Source organism: Phoenix dactylifera, unplaced genomic scaffold (genome assembly GCF_009389715.1).
Source record: "Phoenix dactylifera cultivar Barhee BC4 unplaced genomic scaffold, palm_55x_up_171113_PBpolish2nd_filt_p 000873F, whole genome shotgun sequence".
In the NCBI taxonomy this organism is placed as follows: domain Eukaryota; kingdom Viridiplantae; phylum Streptophyta; class Magnoliopsida; order Arecales; family Arecaceae; genus Phoenix; species Phoenix dactylifera.
Window position 1 is genome coordinate 73,451 of NW_024068236.1, and position 13,728 is coordinate 87,178.

The window sequence follows — 13,728 nt, forward strand, 5'->3', positions numbered from 1 at the left end:
TCCTATAATTTTACACCTCCTACCATAAAGCATGTTGTAAAAACTCTAATATTATTATAAACAAGGCCCACTAGTTAATTCCAAGTAGACAAAAGTCAAGAATTCTTCAGTAATCGCTCAAGGCCTATTAAACACTCAAAAGCACTATCATCGCTATGAAATGATCCAATTTGGGACAGTATAAAATGGAGAAACCTGCATTCCCATGACCGCTACAATTGATCACTGGATGCTCTTTGAAAATACAACAATTTTAAATAACTGGAAATATATTTGTTACCAATACAAATATGCGAACCTGCAGGAATAACATAATGATATATGAGTCTAAAATCTACAAACGTGGTAACTTAGTACATAGTGTAACAATAGAAATGTTCTATTATTAGATAGAAATGTCTTATCAAGCTCCTGAGAAGTATCGTGCCATATGATAGTTTCCTGGGCTTACCAACGATCCCAAAACAAAGTGCTGTTTTACATTTCAAATATGGAATACAGAACTGGATATTATGGTAGCATTCTATTAATCACATTTAGAAATATATGGTTAAACAAGTACTCAAAAGTACATGATAGGTAGGTACTATAACAACCATAATCTAATACCACAGATCGAAAATTTATAATTGAATATTTAAGCATCAATGGACAGCTGCATACATATAAGAGATTAGCTTGTATAATAATAACTACCAGGTTGACTATGGAAAAATTAATAAATTTACCTTCCCCAGCTGCAATAAGGGACAATGCGTGCGCAGGAGATAATACAACTTCTTCCTTAATACCCTCAACGAATGTTCCCTGAAAACATAAAATGAAGTTCAGTAATTGCTAAAATAATAGCCCTCACACAAGATGCAAACAGTGACAATCTGCCATAAACAAACTTCTACAAGATGCTAATATATTTACATCTATACATATATATATGAGCAATTATCATATGCTCAATAACCAACCTATTTGCAACTGGATATCATTTTAGCTAGTAAGAGATTTAAGGATTAAACCAACCAGGAATCATGAATGGTTCATAGGTTAGCGGCAGATATAAGGGAGCATCCTAGGCCTCAAAGAAGGAAAGGAAGAAAAAATGGAGCATCCTAGGAACATATTTATACTCACCCAGTCTGATTATTAGTTATTGGACCATATGATCCTTGATTTAGGTGTGGTCTAAGTGGGAGAGAGCATTTTGCGGAAGTGGATATTTTAGGAATTAGTGGAAGTGAGTATTTTAAGAAGGGCAATATGTTAGGAACTGACTTGTGAAAGTTTTCACACATGAATACTAAAGCTTTTGTATAGTAGTAACATGTTACCTTTTTTAAGTTGTCTCTAGCTCTTTTTTCCCCTCTCATGGAGATCTATAGATTAACAAGATGCAGTAAAATTTAATATCAAAAAAGATCTTTTTGAATCCTCAAAGTCCACATTTGGCAAACCCTGATTCAGTCACCACGAGGAAAGGATTCTAAAGGCTAAAGGTAAATCACAATAAATGGAAGGTATGGCACAAATATTTAAAAGATCATTGCTGCCGCTTGTCAGAGCATGAGAATAAACATAAACTTCCTTTAGCTTCTTGTTATCAACAGCGGATGGAAAATCAGCACGCAGCAAAGCTCCAAGTGTCATCCAAAGGCCTGTATTCTTCTCAGATTTTAAAAATTGCTGCAGTCCAAGATTTTGGAAGAATTTGATGGATCCATCTTAGTATATAATTAATAATTTCTATTTATTTCAGTTTAGGAAGTGGTTAGGAGGTCTAGTTTTACGTTTTTCCTGTTTCCCTTAGTTAAGAGTCTGATAGGAATCGAAGGCCGCAATACAGTAATTCCATCAGTTATAGATAATACAGCAATAAATAGCTGAAGAACAGACATTAATAGAGAGAGGAGATGAAAATAGTACAAGAAAAAGATGAGAGATGAGGGGGAAACAGCCGTACCCGAACTTCAGTTTTCTTTCTTCTCAAAACAATAACAAAAACCAACCATAGAGCCAACAACAAGTTTTGTACTGGTTACCTATTTGAGTCCTGTTAGGACTCTACAAAACAATAAAGAAAACAAATAACCTTTGGTACTGTAACTTGAACAATACATGCTACAATAACACGAGCACTAAAATCCCAAGTAATTTTTCTATTTATGACCCATTAGAACTTTGCTTGCCATTTAAAATCACTGCATAATTCTGCAATCTTCCCTGCTCTGAACTCTTGAAGCCATAAATCCTTCTCCCTTTAATCATTTAGCACTAATCATGTTCTCTACTAACGTATCACATTAGGACCCATAAACAACTCATGCTGCATTGCTTTTTCTTTTGAATTACAAAAATACAACCAGAACTGTCCTGATCTCAGGATTCTGGACAGCAAGCAAATAGATTGCTCTAAAACCTTATCTCACCTATTGTAAGGGCCCACTTACATATTGTGGGGCAGCCAAGCCGGTCCGGCATCACACACTATCCAGCCTCAAATGGTTATTTTGATTTTTGAAGTAGTTTATCATTCATCGATAACTTTGAGCATTCCATTTTATCCAACATAACCTCATTTTTTTCTACACTAGACTTCTGTGATCTATAATGTCTCAAGAAACAAATCATAAACTCCAAACAGAGAAAAGGGCTTGGAGGAGAGAAAGATGGTTATAGCAAATGGGGAATCAGTTAATTCCCCTCTTTCTAATAAAAGAAAGAATAAGCTCTCAAACTGAAATCCATGACCCACTCGGTATAAAAACATCCAACACACAAAATGTCTCAAGAGTTCACAATCATAAATCACTACAAAATCCATAAACAAAAAAAAAGGTGAATGCCAAAGAACAGAGAGCCCTCTTTCTTTCTCCAACCCACTCTTCTGTCATTTATTTGAGTGTAGAGCACAGGCAGACAATGATCAACACCTATCAGAGGATGTCAGGCCCTGGCTGGAACCACATTTTTCCCCAGCATAGATTCAGAAATTGGGTACATTAGCTAGCAACAATATGGCTGGCAATTAGGAGCATTTGGAAGAAAGAAGAGAGGAAAGGTGCTTGTAAAATGACGAGAGTATAAGAGCATGTCTGGAAGCATATAGCAAAAAAGAGAGAGAGTATAGGAGTACAAAAAAAGGAAGGGCAACTGTTTTGACTAACACAAATGACAAGGCAAGGTGGGAACAAGCTCTGTTTTCCCAATCTGCTCGTTTCAGTAGATGTTTTAAGATCAGCAAGAGTGCCTTACCTGGTGATTTATAAACAGATCCATACATGATCATTTTAAAGGAGGCCTCTGTAGGATTTTTATCTGTGGAACTTAGGAAAATGGGAGGATGAATTGGTAGATCCTAAAAGCAAGACAATGATTGGCCTGATTGGGATAGAATCTGTTTGTTAATTCTATTTTTTGCATGTTTTTCTTTCTTTATTCTTTGGGGTGGGGGGTGAGGGCATCTATCTTCTTTCATCAAATTTGCTTTCTGTCTTGAAATATAAGTCCTTACTGCAGAGAAAAAAGATTTTACTTCTATATTTAAATTTTATTTTGTGTGGAAAAAACCGAATGAATTCAAACTCACAAGGTTAGTACTTGCATAAATATAACAACACCACAGTTTCAATTTAGTGCAAATAACGACCAGATAAATTAAGCTTCCAATTCCAAAAGAACTTAAAAAATAGAATGTAAGTTGCAATAGCAATGAAAGAGAAATGGAACAGCAGTAACTTTTAAAGAACAGGGAAATCAAGCACCTGAAGATCCTCCCTGATTCTTAGATTCTGTCCTGCTGGGTTCAGTAAATCATTAACAACCTGGGACCAAGAATGTTCAGTGAGCACTATATCATCTCCTCTATATGTATAAAAGAGGCAAATAATTAGCATCAATAGGAAAGTGGTCATCTCAGTACAACCAGTATCCTTAGCAAAAGAAATTATTGTATCAGTGTTTAGAAGCATAAATTCTAGGAGACTTGATTCTTGCAAGATCACCAATAGAAAAGTACCAAACAGAAAACAAGTTGATTAATGGATAACATAATGGGAATCAACTACTATATGAAACAACAAATAAAAAGATATGCATATGTTGAATTTATATAAAATGAATAGCCGTATTGAGTGGCATGTATAAAATAATTTTGCACATGTTAGTGTGTCTAGACAGATACAAACAGATGAGTTTTTTGTCTTATCTGAGTGTAGTAGCTGTATCAATATAATTATTGCATTAGCAATGTTTTAGAACTCTTTCCTCTTCCTCAGTTCCTCCAACCATTTTCTAGAGATTTTTCACCACCTTCACACGCATACATGGATATACACATATATGAGTGTACCTGTCCAAATTTGTTGATCAAAATGTTCACTTCTAAGTTTTGGGGCTTCACCCTTCTTTCATCACATTTGTCAAATACACATACACATATACACACGAGTGTATCTGTCTAAATACATTTGTCAAGGTGTTTGATTCTAAGTTTTCGGGTTTCAGATTCTTTTAATCCCATATTTCTTGCCACTAGGAGTTTTGCAATTTCTTCACATGCCTTTCAAGTCTTTAGGTCATCCTTTCACTGCTATGGTCTTAAGTTTCTAAGGATGACTTTGTCATTGTTCTGCCCACCAAGTATGGATTCATTCAATCATCATTGCACACCAATTTCATAATTCCAGCTCATAGCAATTTTAACTAAAGTAAATATACTTGCCAACCCAATATGGAGAAGCTTGTTTTTGCATGGAATTGGCTTGTGCTCTCAGTTACAAATGAGTCCATCTTAATGTTTGAGATAGGATACATGATTATTAGAGCTCACCTCATCTTCTATAAACTTGAATTTAGAGGTAGCATGAATAGTTTCTTGGGCTCCACTGACTCAAGCTGTCATCAAATCAATTGGTAATGTTGCTCTTCTTAGAGACCTCCATGGATCCTTCTGTCAATCGGACAGAATGCTTATGGAAACATCTCATTGTCTAAAGCTACCTCTACGAGATTGATGGTAAGCTGGGTCAGACATATGAGCATTAGTGTTGAGTGCTACCAATCCACTTGACCAAGAGGGAAATCTCCCCCCAGTTTGCAAGAGTTCAAAGCCATGGACATGACAGTTCAGCCATCTTCCAAATCACATGCCAATACATTGAAGCCACAGGATTTTGTTCTAATTCCTAATATGTCTTGCAGAGAAACTTGTCACTAAGAACCAGCAATTAACCAAGATCCTTCCTCATCCTGAGGTTTCTCTTGATAAGCTATCTGTGGTCAGTGCATCTACCAGTCAGCCATGCTCCTCCCAAGATGTAACATCAAGATTTTTCATGTTACTACTTCTCAGTCCAGTTTCAATTTCTTTCCAGCCCTAGCATCATTCTTGTTCTTGATTCCTATCCTAGTCATGTTATGCCTTTTCCCATGTACCTCATATTAAAAGAAAAAAAATTAAAATATATAAAAATAAAAAAATCTTAAGACACTGCTTGAAAGATCAAAAGCAGATTTACATATATAGTACACAAAAGTTATGTGGTGTATTATGTACTCCTTACAAGGTACTAACTAAATGCAGGGCATTGAAATCGTACAACCATCTAGTATTCCTTACTCTTAACTATACACCTAATTGTAGTCATTTTTCTCTATTTGTACTTTTTTTAATCTGTCAATTATCTGTGGATTGCAATTTCTTCATAAGCAATTAGACTGACTAGTTCAATTTTAGAACTCATCAACTACAAATAAAAAGTAACTCTTCAAAATTTTCGTACAATTAAAAAATTTATCGACTATTCCCATAGAAGAGATGTTGTACAAACCAAGGGGATGCCTGATCAAATTAAGTTCAATCACCGTTGCAGTTTTGATCTGGTTCATCTGGAAAACTGCTCAAGTCAAACAGCTCCACAACAAACTGTTTAGATTGTTTAATTTTTTATTGTTTAGATACAATCAGTCGAGGTGCATTATGCGGGCTTGCCTTTCTATATATAAAAGAAAATTACCATTTGCCACTCACCAAGATTCATTCTCAATAAGCCATTATCCTGCCCTTAGCCAACCACAATATAATCGACTCTTTTTTTTAGCATAACTTCTTTGTGGATTTATCATATTCTCTATAAAGAGAGCTCTATGGAGCAGATTGCAGCAAAACAGTGACTTCCAATTATCAAAAAATGTACGACACAACATGTTTCTTGTTATTCTACAAAATGAACTTCAAGGTTCAAGTATTTTTTTACAAAAGAAAAAGCAAAAAAGATTTCCCATACATTTCATCCAAGAACATAATAGAAGTGAATAGAGAAGGCTATTTCTAAGAACGTTATAAGTTTTTTCTTTTATAATTCAGGACCTATTCTTTAACAACCAAAACAATTTAGAACTTCCTGTATAGTTAGTCCTCTCAAAGTGGTGTTACTAAAATTAAATGATTTAATAAACACAAGAATTAAGTTGCCTTGATGTTAATCTCTCTCTTTAATGAATTTCGTCATTATGTTCAAACTCATGATTTTTGTTTAAGGGAGATACCCTTTTCTTAGATGTTCTATCAATAACTTGCTTTTTACCATTTATCCAAAGAACATAACATATTGTACAACAGAACTGGCAATACGAATATCAAGTTATCAACCATAAAGATTTTTCAATTATTTAAGAGGTTTTAAGATGATATAACACCCACAAAGTTGTAAACTTGCACCACCTTTAACAATGAATTGACCTAGCTTAGTTCTAAGCTAGTGAAATTTGATGTATCTTGAAAAAAACACCAAGAGTTATTAAGTATTTAGTGCTTCACAGAAGGAAAAGCAAAGAGCACAAAACTTTTCTGTTAAACATATCGACCAAAAGATTGATGTTCAAATTATCAATGGGCAAATTCAATCAAATGCACAGATCTACTCAACAATCTACAACAAGGAAAGAACATGATCTGATGGAGTGATATAGAGAAACAAACCTCATTATAGATTTCCAAATATGATACACGAAGGAGAAATTCACGGTTAGGAGTCTACAAAAATAGAAGTGCTAAAATAGTTAACCACTTGTGTAGTTAGGATATTTATATTAAAATAAAATAACTGGAAGGGAACAACTAGCCACATACCTCCTGTATAATGCTAAATGCATCCTTCACAGCCAAAGGTATGATACCAGGGGATCGTTGGTCTCCCTACAAGTGATACAACATCAAGAGATGAATGCTAGGTATTTTAAATTTCTGACCATGTTACTTTAGTTACTAATCTTAAGAAACATATAATTGTCATTTAATATAAAAAAGAATTGTGATGAATCAGAAATATATTTTCTTACAAATACATAGAAAACATCAGCATTGTCCGTTGAAACTCTTAGAAATTCACAGAAAAGATCAGCATTATCAGTAGAAATGCCTCAATACAATGAAACGCAAAATTAATTATTAAAGCATTTTTAAGGCCCTGAAAACATGTACATAAATGCTACTAATTAACATATTTCAACTAGAATACTTCATATTTGTCTAATAGTTGCAATAAAGGAATTAGAGAAAAGCTTCATCTAACAATATATACATGACTTGGGAAAAGAAACAGCATGCCGTGGGCTAGTCATATTCTGTTGAGATATAATTATCAGTACAATGTAGTCTGAGTTACTCACCAGTGTGGATAAGGATTTTAATGCAAGAGCATGGAAGCAGGTCCTTAAAAATTTTAGAAAATTACAGCACAAAGGTAGCAAATATATGAAAAGTAAAAATAGAAAAGGATAAAAAAAATTGGTGGTTGTAATTGTATATATTAAAATAAAAGTATTTGGTTACATCTTATAAAGTACGTGATCTAAGTGATGAAGTCAAGGCGAGATCATGCGTGCAATTCTTATCGTGATGATATGAGTCTATCATGATCATCCATGCATTAAATGCTCCCAATTTGAAGATTTAAAGTTTTCTTGCTTATCAAGGTGTTGAGCTTTTTTAACTTTGTTAACAGTCAATTTGCTGGTCAGTTGTAGAACATCTTTTGGGTCATCTTCCTCTCTTTTTTTATAGTTACTATTCATGTTAGTGTAGCACAGCACCATTTATGCTAAAGCAACTGCTACAGTACTGCAGCCTAATTAGGGGACTTTACACATCCCACAGAGCAAGTTGATTGCTTAGTCTTTAAGAGTCCTTACAAGACTCAAATAAAAGGTGATTGAAAGTTAAAAAAAAAAATCTAACAGAAGTCCACTGGAGCTGGTTTAGAAGCATTGTACAGGAATTGCTTTTGTTGAAAGAAAGAGGTTGAGGCCAGGTTGATCCTTCTGCCCCCACCCTCCCAGCCCCCACCAACCACAAACGCCTCTAACTCCAGTTCTCTTCTTTTCAATCCATATTTACTCAAACTGCAACTTCTTTTCACTATTTCTGCTGTATTATTTCTAATATTTTGACATGCAGAAATCATTGAAAGCCTATTTACTTTCAGTTTAATCTAAAAATTCCCTATTTCTGTAGAATGGACAACAAGCTAGATAATTGTTCATAGGACCTTCTATGCATATGTAGGCTAAACGGACCTATGTCACTAAGTTATCTAGAAATTAAAATTAAAATTAAAAATACAAGGAGATATCTCAAAAAATAAGTATAATCTAAAAAATTAAAACATAACATACTAAACGAGATGGAGCAAGTCTAACAGAAGTACCAACTTTTGCAACCTTCTACTCTAATTTCTAAATCAATTTCAACCTCCATATCCAACATGATGCAAAATGTTAGGGCCAACACTTGTTTCATTCTCAAAAAAGATCCTAACATCAGTCTTTCCTTTTTTTCAAGTTTATGTACATATAGCTAGTTCACATTTTTTGGTTCACACATTTTAAAAAAGCTGTGCTAACTAATAATTCATTTTAATGGTGTTCTCACATTGACTACAGATGCCAGGAACACAATTTAAACTTATTCATGGCTTCTTTGTTATCTTGGAAAGTTAGGAACACCTAGCATCTCTCTTTTTTTGCTAACATTCTACCCAAAAAGCATTAAATAAAATGACTCTAAGAGTTCAGCTTTGTTATATATAGATGTTTGCACATCTAGAAAAGTAAAGAAGAATATTTAACTAGATGGCAGACTTTTATGTAGAATCAGATTTGAAGACTATGTTTGCAGAACAAATGATAGCATGACTATTAGTTACAAAATGCAAAATGCCATATGATTAATCAAATCTAAACGCACATACTTATATTTTCAATACAACATATGGATAAATCAAAACAGTTGTAGTTCTCACATGCATTGTATGTGTTTTGCCACTACTAGTAACTCCATAAGCAAAAATTGTGCCTGCGAAAAGAAAAAAAAACATTAGAGTACAATATTAGTGATACATACAGCTGATGCGGTTCGCATGTATAAATTATTTAACACACGTAGTGAATAACACAAGATAAGAATACGTCCAAATGTTGTGACACCTCAAGATGCTGAAACCCAACCAACTTCAGGGATTCGCATATACTTTCATGTGCATGCTGCTTCCTTCTATAGATTAAGAGATGCAGCTAAAAGATTCACTCTGCATGAATCATGCTAGCATGGATAATTATATTAATAAATTTCAAAAGACATACATTAAAAGACTAACTGATTGCATGCACATAGATAGTTCGTCAAAAATGTAGACCTCTTATGACAGACAATGTGTTTAAACATCATGTAAGAAGGAAAAAATCACAAAGCCCTAATGTCTAGCTGCAACGATCTCATAAATCATATGATTTATAGAAAGGCTGGCAAACCTTATATATTCAGCAATGGATAGTATATTTAAATGGATTAAATCAGATATCACACCTAGCTTTCAAACAACAAAGTTTGGTCTATAAAGGGTTCCCTACGAAGCAAATTCATATAGCTAAAAAGAGTAAAAGATGTAATCATCATATACACTAAAAGTGTCTGTTAGCATGCATGTAGAACATGTTCAAGCATTGAATTGTTAATATTTCTCTATCCTTCAAAGATTAAAAATACTTGTAAATAAAATATTACAAAAAATATTAAATCTAATTACCATTTATACCCTCCATTGCACCACTGACAACATGCTGAGCAGCAACATCATAAACATGTCGTGTTGTAGTTGTAGGTCCAAAAACTCGATCTGGAGCCATCAAGCACAAATGAGCAGTTAGTCAAGGCCAACCCTCTCTAATCTACTGAGGCCTCAAACACCAAAATTTGTATCTACAGAACATGACTGCGCATACTATATAAAAAATACACATGGAGTGTGGAAAAGCTTGCTTATAATTTATCGCACAAAAAAGATAAGGAAAGATTTCAGTCAGATACTCCTTCGAGTATCTATAAGTAGAATATCAACTACATATATGTTAATGCTCCCACTCACTTTGGCATTTCTCTCTAAATATCTAAATGTAAAAATATATATCAATGCTTTTCTTTCTCTTAAATAAATGACCAAAGAATCATAGATTGCTCAGACTTATTTTGAATATCCTGATAAAATTTCTAAACCACATTTTTAAAGCAAAAAAGTATAAAGCAGCAGTGCCACTTTTTTCTAGTTGTCATTACCTATACAACCATAGCTATCATTGCCTTTGAATGAATAACAATATAGTTCCACCTGTGGAGATGAGTCGCAAATGGTTGCCTCCCTTCTCCTTTTTTTTCTCATCATTTCTCTTTGTGAGATGTTTTTTTTTAACAGAAAGCACTCTCAAATTCTTTTTACGTCTTTCTCTGATTCTCATGCAATACTTTCCCTTACACTAGTAGAAGGTATCTTTTGTAATGTTTCTGATTCATTTTCTTAATGAATTCAATTGGAGTAGCTCCATTCTAGAAAAAGCAAACTATTAGAAGAGAAGGAGAATAGGAAGACAGGCATAATGTGTTAATCATAGGAAGATGGGCATAATACCTTAATCCCTAAAAAGTGGATATTTAGCATTAAATACAAAAACAGTATCAGTATCAAAATCTCAGGGTTGCAAATAATAGTTGCAGCCAACTGCACCAAGGTGTCATTTAATTACACCAACCCTAATATACTAAGGAATAGAGGCACTGATCAACATTGTCATCAGATCTAATATATCTAGGGCTAGCAAACGCTGGATCAGACCAGCTATCTTGCTCCAATGACCTGCTAAAATAGAGATCACTCCAAATCAAAACCAATCAGCACTTGGGTTTGGGTTTGGGTTAGGTGACCTAATTAGGGATGAGAGTAAGACAGATTTTCTTATTTGACATATCTTAATGAATTAGTTGACCTTTTATTTATCTCCTATTTGCTCATAAGTTCCAATTGGGAAGTCAGCGAGTCTTAGATGTATTAAGAACTTTTGGAATCACTTAATATACTAAAAAAAAGGGATCTATGTCGACCAATGAAAAGTGAACCTGATTCACTTAGAACGAATAATTGACTAACTAGTAACAAAATTGAGTAAAGCACATACCAAGAAATTATTCCTTAGATTTCAGTTATCATCTTTTTCCCCTAAATTGATGAGTATGCCGATTCCTCTTTTTTGGATTGAGGAAACCTTCTTTCTGTTCTTTATTTTGCATGCCAGTTAATCTAGTGTTATAGCATTGATAAATCTGGATGCAGGTAGGCATGATAACATCTTCAGCCTATAATATTTTGTTGGAACCACCGAATTTTGACCCGCAAGGCCCAACGCAAAACAGGCGTTGTAATTACAGATAATCCAATTCACAATTGAAATGCCACACATACCACGTACCATATGCATATGCCACTGATGGATTATGCTCGCTCCTCACGATTGTATCCCCATCGGCGTACCACGCGATCTCCTCCCCCAGCCGAATCTCCCGTGGACTGCATTCGGAATCAAACACCAAATCTTAAGAAGGCACGCATTTCCAAATTTTCCACAAAGAAAGGGGACAGCAACGCCGCACGGAAACCGAACCTGAGCGGCCGGAACCGGACCGTGACAGTGACATTCTCCTTGGATCCCCCCGCATCGAATCCCAGGCCATCCTCGTACAAGTACAGCGGCTTGCTCAGCGCCGACGACGAAACCGGCGAGCTCAGTCCATCCAATGACGCCTCCGGCACCTGCCGCGAAGACGACGTCGTGGAAGAGGACAGCGAATTCGTGGCCTTAGAGACCGCCGGAGCCGCCTTCCTCTGCCTTGAAGCCGGCCTCGACGCCATGGCGAGCTCCGATCGATCCTCCAGCCCAAAACCACACGAAAAACCTCCCCTAATCGATCGAAGACCCTGAGAAGACCGATTTCGCCGTCATTGGAGCTCAAATCGGAGCAGATCGGAGCGGCATTGCATGGAATCCTGACAAAATATGATCTAAGAGCCTGGAAGAATGAGGTTTTTGAAATTTGGATATGAGGAGAGGAGATTTCTAGGGTTTCTCTCTCTGCTCCGCTTTTCTTTTGCTTGCCTTGGAAGCGATGCAGTTGATCGATTTTAGAAAGCTCGCCTTTTCGGTTATTTTTCTTTTCCTTTTTCCTCCCCCTTTTCTCTTCCCACTTTTATTTATTCCACTGGCGCCCGGAGGAGAAAAGCGACGGCCGTATCCACACCACAGTTCCTCCCATCTTATCCTCCCATAGAACTTTTTTGCGGTTAACAACTTATACCATCGATAATTATCTCGGACGGCAGATCTACGTAGTCGCATAGAAAAAATATATACGAAGAATTGATAGAAATTGCCGGTTTGTCGAGGTGGGACACCCCGTCACATGCCACCCGTGTCGTCGCAACGAGGGTGTACGTTGAAGCGAATCCAATCATAGGAGGACGCGTGGCGTCGTGTACTGGATCCCCACATCACGGCACCGGGGCCTGCCGGTCGCCGTTTTCGTGCGTGCCCCCAGAAAGTATCCAAGAACACCCGCTGTTTTCCTTAACCTACTCCCCCCAATAAAGACAAATGTTACGTGCACGTCTCTGGAATATATACAGCATTACTTGGTGGCCCAGGAAAGTGGCCCGCAGGAGCAGGGGAATAGGGGATGCGTCCGTTTCCTACCGCACCGTGCGCGGTGCGCTGGTTTCATGAGCCGTCTTTTGTTGTCGTACGTGTTTTGCTTCGGAGTGCCGACGGCACATTATACCGGACGTTTGAATGCGATCAATCAGGGCCGTTCGTTTATGATTTCACAAAAAAGACGGTTGGTTAAGTTGATGTGTAATGATGTTTACACTTCTTCAAGCAATCTTGGGGTTGGTGAGTGGTCGATTTGGAAGAAAGGCGTTACAGTGATCGGAATGGCTTGGAATGGAGTCTTAACATCAGTGATGGATTTGCTGTCGGCTGTGGATTTGGTGCATGGAATGTGTTGTGGTGTAATTTAGAAGAGGACATCATCCTCCTATATATGGTGGTATGTATAATGTTTGAGATAAGATCATTGCCACCTTCACTCCGACAATGTCAATGTTACTACTCGAGCGATGCGTTTGATACAAGAGAGAGAGAGAGAGATGTCACAATAGTTAGATGAATTTGTAGAAGAAAAATCGCATGTCAAACAACCGGAGGACTTGAAACATCTAAACTAATAGATGTTGTTGGGAGTGGGTAAGAATAAGACATCGAAGACCAACATGATTTAGTTCTTATGTCATCGATTTGTTTAGCATCTAAACTAATAGAATCAATAACTAACTACACTAAATTAGATTTAAT

The 13,728-nt window shown here is 36.1% G+C and overlaps 1 protein-coding gene across 2 annotated transcripts in view; it reads right to left on the reverse strand.

Moving 5' to 3' along the window:
• LOC120107465 (kinesin-like protein KIN-7D, chloroplastic) overlaps nt 1-12,542 on the reverse strand; it is a 33,694-nt gene extending 21,152 nt beyond the window's left edge. Inside the window, exons 1-8 of one of the 2 annotated variants that reach the window (XM_039120742.1) lie at nt 11,983-12,542; nt 11,791-11,888; nt 10,080-10,169; nt 9,297-9,349; nt 7,127-7,192; nt 6,977-7,030; nt 3,759-3,818; nt 729-807 (exon numbers count right to left, since the gene is read on the reverse strand). In XM_039120742.1, the coding sequence (XP_038976670.1) occupies nt 729-807; nt 3,759-3,818; nt 6,977-7,030; nt 7,127-7,192; nt 9,297-9,349; nt 10,080-10,169; nt 11,791-11,888; nt 11,983-12,230 (748 nt within the window). In that variant the 5' untranslated portion in view covers nt 12,231-12,542. Of the gene's footprint in view, nt 1-728; nt 808-3,758; nt 3,819-6,976; nt 7,031-7,126; nt 7,193-9,296; nt 9,350-10,079; nt 10,170-11,783; nt 11,889-11,982 lie in introns of those variants that run through there. The other variant, XM_039120743.1, reaches the window with a different exon arrangement.
• Between the last annotated feature and the right edge of the window lie 1,186 nt (nt 12,543-13,728).